Source organism: Hypomesus nipponensis, chromosome 25, assembly GCF_054491055.1.
Source record: "Hypomesus nipponensis isolate SF chromosome 25, ASM5449105v1, whole genome shotgun sequence".
Lineage (NCBI taxonomy): Eukaryota > Metazoa > Chordata > Actinopteri > Osmeriformes > Osmeridae > Hypomesus > Hypomesus nipponensis.
The window spans coordinates 7,290,988-7,301,647 of NC_140385.1; the positions used below are offsets into that span (position 1 = coordinate 7,290,988).

Sequence of the window (10,660 nt, forward strand, 5' to 3'; positions counted from 1 at the left end):
CACTACACACACACACACACACCACGTGCGCGCACACACACACAAACACACCAGGCCTGGAGGACGAGGGATATGGCGCAGGAAGACTGTCCTCAGAGGGCTGCTTCTGCCTGGGGGAGACGGCTGCTCCTCCCCCCCCCCCCCCCCCCCCCCCCCCACAGAGGACACACTGACATACACAGACACACAGACACTGAAACATACAGACACTGGCACACAGAAACTGACACACAGACACTGAAACATACAGACACTGGCACACAGAAACTGACACACAGACACTGAAACATACAGACACTGGCACACAGAGACTGACACACAGACACTGAAACATACAGACACTGGCACACAGAAACTGACACACAGACACTGAAACATACAGACACTGGCACACAGAAACTGACACACAGACACTGAAACATACAGACACTGGCACACAGACACCGACACACAGACACTGAAACATACAGACACTGGCACACAGAAACTGACACACAGACACTGACACAGACACTGAAACACACACACACAGATACTGACACACACATACACTGACCCACTCAGATTCACTGACACTCAGATGCTGAAACACACACTGGGATCACTTCAGAGAATGACAGTGAGATTCTCCTTGTGTTCTCTTAGTTCATGGTTGTGTATAAAAAGTGCTTTGTCAGGTAGGTGTAATGATGTATTGCGGAGGAATACAATCTATGCATCTAATCTATGCTAATCTATAATTTCATATGTTCTATGCTTCTGTTACATAAAAAGACAATCAATGCTTCAGATATACCAAAATGTGCTGAAGATATATTCCAGATATAATCAATGCTTCAGATAATATAAGTAATGATAATGATGAACATATATTACAAATGTATGATTATGCACCAGAATGTGACTGTCTGAGAGAGTGAATAAAGGGTCATTCTCAAGAGAATGTATCCTATCGTGAGAAGAGGAACGCAATAAGTCAGCATACTAACAGGGGGTTAGAGGACCACACCATGAGCACACCATGGGACACGGAGAGGGCACAATGGGCCTCACAACTCTTGGGAGAGACACCAGGTGATCAAAGGTACGTGAGGTCACACAACTCTGTGGGTCTCGAGGGGGAGACTTTAGGTTTGCACCCTGAACATCACCAGACCCTTGGACTGCCCACCTAACTGCCCAAGCACTCTGAAACTGAATAGGATGAGGAGATGCCCTACCCATCACCTGACAAACACCTCCCTCCCAGGACAGGTACAAGACCTGTGTGCCCAGCACAGCTCAGGCAGTACTTGGCTAGGCAGGACTCTAAGACTTCGGACAAGACCGTTCTCACTAAGGCCTTTGTCTTCTCTACTCTACGAAGTGAGACTGGTAACATTGTCTGGTGTCGCTGATCTAGATTGAGACACCATGGTGTATTGTATTCATTGTTTGATTTGCATCATTTCTTATCTTATTAAACTACAAGGAATTTGGTCTGGCGTTTCACCTTTTATTCTTCCCCACCTCAACATTCTCTGTTGGGAGTCTGGACTGATTTCTGTTAGAGGGTGGATGATGGCTTTCTGTAGCTGAGGTGGGAGACTCATGTTGCTTATACGTGTGTTCAATGTATATACTGGTAAGTGGGATCACAGTCCCATGCATGTATATGGCACATTTCAAGACATCCAATGTTAACCAGCAGGTACACTCTTACGCTCGTCCTGTTCCGTCAAAACAAGCTCATTGACTATGATGTCATAAAGGTTGTTTATCAACAAGCCTGTCCCGGATTCACCTGTCTGAATCAACGTGTTCTATGACGTCATAATGACTCACAACTCTATAAATTCCGGCAGTTCATCGGCGGAGCTCATTATCGCTTTGGAATTTTGACTGAACTTTCTGGCTCCAGCCCCCCCCCCCCCCCATAATAGGGCTAGATACGCCCATGCATGCAGGGCTCTAAAGAGTGCGGTTTCTGTAATTCCATCTGATCTTTTTTATGACATTGTGCTATGATTGACTAAACGTTCCTGTTTAAAGAGAACGTGTTAGTGTTTTGGTAGACATGGTGTATTGTTTAGTGTATTTTTGTGTTATGAAAATTAGTGTTTGAGTTTAGTTTACAATGTGTGATTTTGAGCATGAAATTAAGCATTTTGCCAATTGTATGTTGTAGGTGTGTTGGTGCGTTTAGTTTATGAAACTTGTTAGAAGTATTGAAAAGTATTGAAAATTGTCGTAGCAATTGTAAACAACTGTCATGTGGAGCATGACACCTACACTCACTACTGCAGGAAAATATTGCATATATATATTAATATTATAATTGTTCCGGTCCATGGTTATCCAATTCGCTAGGTGGTGCTGTCAGATAAAACTAGGGTCCAAGAACTGCGGTGCTGAAACTGCAGCTCTGCAGACACCTATGGCAGACACATATGCTACTCGAAGTAGGCGCTGCATTATGATAAAATAGAGTCCACACTGGCAAGGCCTTTAAACTTTATTCATAGGATAAAGTACGCACCCAAAAACATGAAAGCAGTTACAAATGCACTGATTCTCTGTAATTTATTCAAATACACATTACGCACAGACTTGACACTCAATATAATCTTCATTCAACATTTTTTAATCGGGATAATAGTCCTCTGCATCCAATCAGAAGGATCATTTCCCTGTCGGCTTGTAGGGGTCAGACCACACCTTCACACCTAGGTCAACAAGGAAAATATATTCGTTGTTACCTAGACCATAGGCCTAACTTTTAAACAAAAGAGGGGTTTCGATCAACTTACCCACTGGTTGGATATCTGCTTGATTGATTCCTGCTCGGTTTACCCTCTGAACTTGTTCTGCCGAAACAAAATAGTATTTTTACATCATGGAAGCAGAACCTTCATAGCTACTGCACTCATAACACTGCATCCAATACGAATAACCAGCTCAACTATGATTGTAGGCTATTAAGTTTCGTTCTGAACGTATCAACATACTGTAGTCAGCTGAGTGCGTGAGAGGATGGAAAAATATAGGATAAAATGCAGCGGCAATGGCCGTTATAAATCCTCCAAATATTAACGTTATTCTTCTGTTTCTTGACATGTTTACTACTCATTCACCTACAAATAGTGTTCTTCTTCGATTTGATGGCGGGTGGTAAACCAACGTATAAGTGAACACCGCCACCAACTGTACCGGAGTGTGTAACACACCAGCTGACAACGTCAGTATTTCTTTCTGTCACACACATCATGAATGGACACTATTTTGCTGAGAAATCTGGAATATTATACAAACGACTCGACCCAGTGCTTTAGTAACAGATCTAAAAAGAATATTAATATCAGATTTCCACAACATTTGACATGTCTATTCTTTGGAGTAATGTTACTGAGTGTGGAGTAACATCCGAAGGGTCTGGCCACAGAGCAGTAACTGTTCTGAGGGTCCGGCTGAGCTAGGATTGTCGTCTTGTTAAACAATAGAGCCATCCTAGCAGTGTAGTGACACAACTAATCCACTAGATGGGGCTCTCTAAGAAGAGAGTGTCATTGAGTTCCTGTAATCTGTGACACCTTTGACATGTTAAAACTGGAGGATATGTTCATTTAGTTTATCTGTGTGATCTAGCTCACCTTAGTAAAAAGTTGTTTTGCACTGTAATAAAAAACCCTAAACAACCCTTCATATTTTGACGTTTCTTTTCCAGCAAGTATTAAAAATATTGTTGTCTGAAAATGGGAACCCAAGTCTAATAGACAATTATTGGACTTGTTTAGATGGCCCTCCTCCTGTTTCTATAGTTCCTATATTCAGAAGAAGGACTCCACCCAGTGACTTCCTGTTTATCCAAGGCATCAAAAAGGTGTTGTTGGTGTTTTCAGTGTATTGCCTATCCAGACAGGCTGTAGTGAACATGTCTGTCATTTTTAAGTGCTTTCAAAGATTCTGCAACTATTCATAGGCTACATAAAGAGACAGGTGAATTTAGTTTTGAAAATAAATGAAATTAAGTGATGACAGTAGTATATAAAAGAGTAAGACAGGGCTGCTTTGTGGTTAACACCTTTCTAAGCAAGCAACATTGTTGTTGTTGTTGCAGAATGCATGTCAAATGTCATTCTCACACCGAGAGAGAGAGAGAGAGAGAGAGAGAGAGAGAGAGAGAGAGAGAGAGAGAGAGAGAGAGAGAGAGAGAGAGAGAGAGAGACAGAGAGAGAGAGAGAGACAGAGAGAGAGAGAGAGAGAGAGCGGGAACCATAGCCCCCTAAAGGCTAAGTGGCATAACTCATCCTTAAATCAGTCTAGAAACATGAAGCATGTAGTGGGCTTCCTGCTCCTCTCCTCTCTCTGTTCTCTATCCTCTTGGGGTGAGTTAAACTTCTGCATTTAATCTCATCGTAACTTCTTATCTTGTTAGCATTGTGAATGCAGTATAGTAATTCCGAACCTAGTTGAGGCAAAATTGTATTGTAATTTTTGCAAAACACTCACACACACACATCAAACTCAGATCATGAATGCTGTGTTGCGTAAGTACAGTAATCCTTATTCTAACTTCAGTGGATGATTTTTTACCATAAGGTTCTGTTGTTCTCTTAACCTTCACCAGGTATCCATGATTTGGTGGTGACCCAGTCTCCTCGTGAAGTGACAGTCCAGGAGGGAAACTCTGTTCATATCCACTGCTGCTGGAATCTGGACAAAATAAGAGCAACAGTTGTTTGGAAAAACAACAAAACATCTATTAATTCTACATCTTCCTTTCAGCATGAATCAGCCACTAGGCCATGTCATGAACAAGCTCAGCACCATGCAGCTTGTAATTGCTCAAATCTGACCCTCTCAAACGTCACTGTAAATGACTCTGGTTTATACATCTGTAAAGTAAACATAGATATACCATCGCTTTTTCAATCAGAAGGTGATGGAACCAACATAACAGTTACAACCATCAAACAAGTTAACTTGACAAATGGTAAGCATTAAAACAATTGCACATTGTTGGCCTGTACACACAAGCCTAAGGGGGTGAGCAAGGAACCACAAATGCATCCTGTGTGATACCAGGTAAGGCTAAGGGGTCCAAGATATAGGTTGTTCAATGGTTCAGAATGCGAGGCTGCGTGTGAACAGATGTGACTAAGTTAACTATGCAGAAATGTAAGACATTCAAATTGAGGAGGTTGAGATCAAAGTTCATTGATGTCAATTTTCAATTGGAAAGGGACTTTCATGCAGCCAAATATTCTTGTTTTTACAAATTGGGTTGACTTGGGTCACAATTCTAAAAAATACGATTCTGCATTGATTGAATGCGTATTGTCTAAGAAGAGGAATATCTGGTGATGAGCCATGTCTTATTTTAAAAATAACTATCAAGTTTCCTATCAGGGACCCCTCACGCCCTACCACTTTATATAAGTTACAAATTGTGTAATAGATACAAATCCTGCCCTGAGCCAAGGTAATACAGTAGACATGAATGAGTTAACCTTCTTGTGTTGCAAACAACTGGAATATTTATGCAATGGAAGCCCTTGCAATCTAAATGGCATATGATCCCACCATTTCCTGATGTAGTATACAGAGACTTCGAGAGTAACCTTTATATTATTCACATACATTTATTTTAATACACAGGAAAAGAAGAAGAAGAAATCAACCCATTAAATCTCCTGTTTATCATAATTCCTCTGGCTGTCCTGGCTATCCTTTTCTTTGCTGCTCTATTCTGCTTTTTGATTAGAAAACACGGTATGTACTGTGACATGATGAATATTGAATGAAACTGTCGACTTGTGGAGCATAGGCCTTAATGTAATTTAGTAATTACTTTTAGTTGTTTTTACACAAAGACTTCTGAAAATAACTACAGAAAACAACACAGTAAACACCCAGTAGACTTCATCCTGTCACTGCACCGTAATCTCAGTCCTCTAATTTGGTGTTGATATAGTTGTTTTATGATGCATGTTTTGTATACTTCTAGTCTTGGAATCGAAGATTACAGCCAGGGTGATATACGAGGCCCCGCACCCTGGATCAGAGGAGTCTGATGGCCAGAGCACCAATTCCTCCAGAGGATCTACCCAGTGGGTCAGTATGCATATTCTAAGTACTCAGTGCAGAGCTGTGTGTTCACAATGATTATTTAGTGCATATTTTACTTTCTTGTTCCCTTGCAAAAGAGCAGGAATCCCATTTGCTTATTAACTAAATATATAAGGAAATATATTGTGACAGATTACTGCGGGTCGTTTAAAATAACTATTGTACTGACTGTCGAACGTTTGCATTTGGTGATCTGCCACCACAAAGAATTTATAATTATTGTTATTTAATAGCATTTGATCTATTTATTGATGCTTATGGCTGCACCAATGAGATTGAGTATGATGAAGCACATCAACTGTGACCACCTGCATCAAAGTCACTGCACCAACTACCTACAGTAATAGAAAAAATCTGCCCACATAGTAAAGCTCTTGATAGGGACACACAACTAAGCAGGGGGTGATTGTTTTCACTTTAACTTAATTACTGACTCTCTCTCTCTCTTTTCCCCTGTCAGTGTCAAGTCCAGGTGTACGAATCTTTCGATTACTTTGCTGTCGAAGACAACAAGGAAAAGGATGAAAAGATGTCTCAGCTCATTTAAACCTTTTTTATATATCTCCACTGTACTGTTTGCATACTGTATTTCTATTATTGCTGAAATTATTTGCTTATTTTGTCTTTGCATAAAAATATAAACATCTGATGCAGACAACTTTGTTTCTGACACAAAAACTTTTGTGTGAAAGGATATGAACCTGTGCCTGACCGGAATTGAGCAATAGTTCACTATCACACACTTGTGATGCTCTAGATAATTTTCTCTGAGTTTGTGCCTCGAAAAATGAGACATTGATGAATTTAGAAAATGAATGAAATTAAGTGGTGATAGGGAATACAGTAATGTATAAAAAGAACAGGGGAGTGATGGACAGAAACACAGGGCTGCTTTGAGGTTAACACTTTTCTATGCAATCAACAAAACAAGTTCCACGAAATGCATGTCAGATGTCATTCTCACATCTAGGGGGAGATAAGAGAGAGAGAGAGAGAGAGAGAGAGAGAGAGAGAGTGAGAGAGAGAGAGAGAGAGAGAGAGAGAGAGAGAGAGAGAGAGAGAGAGAGAGAGCGAAAGAGAAAGAGAGAACAGTTACCATAGCCCCCTAAAGGGTAAGTGGCATAACTCATCCTTAAATCAGTCTAGAAACATGAAGCATGTAGTGGGCTTCCTGCTCCTCTCCTCTCTCTGTTCTCTATCCTCTTCGGGTGAGTTCAACTTCTGCATTTAATCTCATCGTAACTTTGGTGATCTTGTTAGTGTTGTGATTGCAGTATACTGATTCCAAACCCAACTGAGGCCATATGAAATAGATTGTTTACAAACAGGAATTGTTGCCGAGGGTCAAGGCACCCTAGCCCATAGCATCTGCATAATTTAGGGCACATTTCTTGAAAATAGCGTACGTTTCCTCCAATTCTGATCGGCTAAACATGTTTAAAAGTGTGAGAATTTTAATAGCAATAAGACGCAATAAGACGTTACAGTAAATGAAAGTGTAATGTAAGGAGTGTAGCGCAACAAGTTCTGTAGACAATTGTAATTTAAATAAAATAATTTAATATTACTATTAAATGTATGAAATGTATATGCACCCCTGTCCCACGCACATACACACACCAAACTCAGATCATGAATGCTGTGGTGCGTAAGTACAGTAATCCTTATTCTAACTTCAATTGATGGTTTTTTACTACAAGGTTCTGTTGTTCTCTTTATCTTCAGCAGGTATTCATAACTTGGTGGTGACCCAGTCTCCTCGCGAAGTGACAGTCAAAGAGGGAAACACTGTTCACATCCAATGCTGCTGGAAAATGGACCCTATGAGCAATCTCAGAGCAAGAGTTGTCTGGAAAAAGAGCAAAACATCTATTGATTCTACGTCTTCCTCTATATGTGATTCAGCCATCAGCAAGCAATGTCAAGGACAAGCTCAGCACCATGCAGCTTGTAATTGCTCAAATTTGAACCTCTCAAACATCACTGTAAACGACTCTGGTTTATACATCTGTAAAGTAAACATAGATATACCATTGCTTATTGATTCAGAAGGGAATGGAACCAACATAACAGTTACAAACATCAAACAAGTTAACAGGACAAATGGTAAGCATTAAAACAATTGAACATTTTAGGTCTATTCACAAAAGCCTAGGGGGGTGAGCAAGGAACCGCAAATGCATCCTGTGTGATACAAGGCTAAGGGGTCCAAGATATAGGTTGTCCAACGCTTCAGAATGCGAGGCTGTGTGTAAACAAATGTGACTAAGTTAACCGTGCAGAAATGTAAGACATTCAAATTCAGGAGGCTGAGATGGAAGTTCATCAACATCAAGATTCTCAATTTGAAAGGCATTTTCATGCAGCCAAATATTCTGTTTTTTAAAACTTGGGAAGTTGACTGCATTGATTGAATGCGTATTGTCTCGAGGAGGAATATGTGGTGATGAGCCAGGTCTTAAATTAATAATAACTATCAAGTTTCCTATCAGGGATCCCTCACACCCTACCACTTTATATAAATTACAAATTGTGTAATAGAAAAGAATCCTGCGCTGAGCCAATGTAATAGAGTAGACATGAATGAGTTAACCCTCTTGTGTTGCAAACAACTGGAATATTTATGCAATGGAAGCCCTTGCAATCTAAATGGCATATGATCCCACCATCATAACTTTACTGGACCCTGCAACACAATGGGTTTAGATATTTTTATAAGCTGTTCGTGTAATTCTGACTCAGACTATAACAACACACACACACCTTTAGGTTTGTCAGTTTACATGTTGTAGTATATAGAGACTTAGAGAGTAACTTTTATATTATTCACACACATTTATTTTAATACACAGGAAAAGAAGAAGAAATCAACCAATCTAAATTCCTGTTTATCATCATTCCTCTGGCTGTCCTCTTCTTGGCTGCTCTATTCTGCTTTATGATTCGAAAACATGGTATGTACTGTGACATTTCTGATATGAGGAATATTTAATATGCACATAGGTACTTAGAAATAATCACATGAATCTGATTTGCTAACTTTAATTTAATCTGTTAATTGTAAAGTCAGAAACTGAATTTACTTGAACAGTTTTAAAGGCACACACATCTCAGAGAAATACAACTTGGAAAAACAACAGTTTTTCCTGCATCTCAAAAATAGCCATCACATGCTTCTCAGTGTTATACAATATGTAATGTTAGCATGTTCTGGCACTCTAGTCTTACTTCAGCATTGGCTCTGTCTGCCATCTACACTGTTCTCCATAGGCGGAAATCCCCCCCAATAAATCTCTGTAAACATAACTATGTAATTTCAATAATATTAATAATATGCAATGAAAGCGGTTTGCTGATTATGGACACAATGGCGCTTTTTTAATGTGGAATGTTTTACAGCAGTAATTTTGGTGTCCCCCTCCGGAATTGCTCTTGAGAAAATGTCATATAATCGTCCCCCCTAAAGTTGATAGCAGATTTTCACCACCACTGTTCTCCACAGCCCTCATAGACACATGTGCTCCATTGTACACTACAGTAAATACAAAATTCCATAAGGAACCATTTTTAGTTCTTCATGCTGCTGTTTAGAACCTTGAACGCTTTGTTCTGAGCTGGATGAAACGGTCAACCTGTGGAGCATAGGCCTGTAATTATGTTCATTACTTTTAGTTGTTTTGACACAAAGATTTCTGAAAAGAACTACTGAAAACAACACAGTGAACACCCAGTAGACTTCATCCTGTCACTGCACCATAATCTCAGTCCTCTAATTTGGTGTTGATATAGTTGTTTTATGATGCATGTTTTGTATACTTCTAGTCTTGGAATCGAAGAATACAGCCAGGGTGATATACGAGGCCCCGCACCCTGGATCAGAGGAGTCTGATGGCCAGAGCACCAATTCCTCCAGAGGATCTACCCAGTGGGTCAGTATGCATATTCTAAGTACTCAGTGCAGAGCTGTGTGTTCACAAGTATTATTAAATGTATATGCAATAGAAAAAAATCTGCTCACATAGTAAAGCTACAAAACTTAGCAGGGGATGATTGTTTTCACTTTAACTTAATTACTGACTCTCTTTCTCCTTTCCCCTGTCAGTGTCAAGTCCAGGTGTATGAATCTTTCGATTACTTTGCTGTCGAAGACAACAAAGGAAAAGAATGAAAGGATGTCTCAGCTCATTTCAACTTTTTATATCTCCACTGTACTGTTTGCATACTGTAAATCTATTCTTGCTGAAATTATTTGCTTATTTTTTATTGGCCTAAAAATACCAACGTCTGATGAAGACAACTTTGTTTCTTACACTACATTTTTTGTGTGAGAGGATATGAACCTGTGCCTGAACCTGAATTGAGCAATAGTTCACCATTAAACACTTGTGATGCTGTAGATAAGCTATAAGCTTCTCTGATTTAGTGCCTTGAATGTGTGTGTGTATTTAAGTGTGTGTGTGTGTGTGTGTGGGTGTGTGTGTGCGGGGGGGGGGGGGGGGGCATTACACACATACATAGAGCAATTTATGTACTGGGTACACGCGTGGGGTCT

At 40.0% G+C, this 10,660-nt stretch overlaps 2 protein-coding genes across 2 annotated transcripts; one reads left to right on the plus strand and one right to left on the minus strand.

The window, feature by feature from the left end:
• Nucleotides 1-2,547: 2,547 nt before the first annotated feature.
• smim20 (small integral membrane protein 20) lies at nt 2,548-3,147 on the minus strand. The gene is made up of 3 exons (XM_084691771.1): nt 2,988-3,147; nt 2,790-2,846; nt 2,548-2,705 (listed from the first exon to the last, which is right to left on the minus strand). Exons 1-3 carry the CDS (start codon nt 3,094-3,096, stop codon nt 2,662-2,664), a joined length of 210 nt encoding a protein of 69 aa, XP_084547897.1. The 5' UTR covers nt 3,097-3,147; the 3' UTR covers nt 2,548-2,661.
• Nucleotides 3,148-7,329: 4,182 nt separating this feature from the next.
• On the plus strand, nt 7,330-10,500 carry LOC146222113 (uncharacterized). The gene is made up of 4 exons (XM_084691711.1): nt 7,330-8,214; nt 8,961-9,062; nt 9,931-10,037; nt 10,211-10,500. Exons 1-4 carry the CDS (start codon nt 7,791-7,793, stop codon nt 10,274-10,276), a joined length of 699 nt encoding a protein of 232 aa, XP_084547837.1. The 5' UTR covers nt 7,330-7,790; the 3' UTR covers nt 10,277-10,500.
• Nucleotides 10,501-10,660: the final 160 nt, after the last annotated feature.

What these genes read in the sequence shown, in the direction of transcription:
- smim20 (XM_084691771.1), bottom strand. Translation starts at nt 3,096, where the DNA reads ATGTCAAGAAACAGAAGAATAACGTTAATATTTGGAGGATTTATAACG. An exon ending in CACGCACTCAGCTGACTACA is followed by an intron (nt 2,847 to 2,987) that starts GTATGTTGATAC and finishes TTGTTTCGGCAG; the next exon opens with AACAAGTTCAGAGGGTAAAC. An exon ending in AGCAGATATCCAACCAGTGG is followed by an intron (nt 2,706 to 2,789) that starts GTAAGTTGATCG and finishes TTGTTGACCTAG; the next exon opens with GTGTGAAGGTGTGGTCTGAC.
- LOC146222113 (XM_084691711.1), top strand. Translation starts at nt 7,791, where the DNA reads ATGGTTTTTTACTACAAGGTTCTGTTGTTCTCTTTATCTTCAGCAGGT. An exon ending in ACAAGTTAACAGGACAAATG is followed by an intron (nt 8,215 to 8,960) that starts GTAAGCATTAAA and finishes TTTAATACACAG; the next exon opens with GAAAAGAAGAAGAAATCAAC. An exon ending in CTTTATGATTCGAAAACATG is followed by an intron (nt 9,063 to 9,930) that starts GTATGTACTGTG and finishes GTATACTTCTAG; the next exon opens with TCTTGGAATCGAAGAATACA.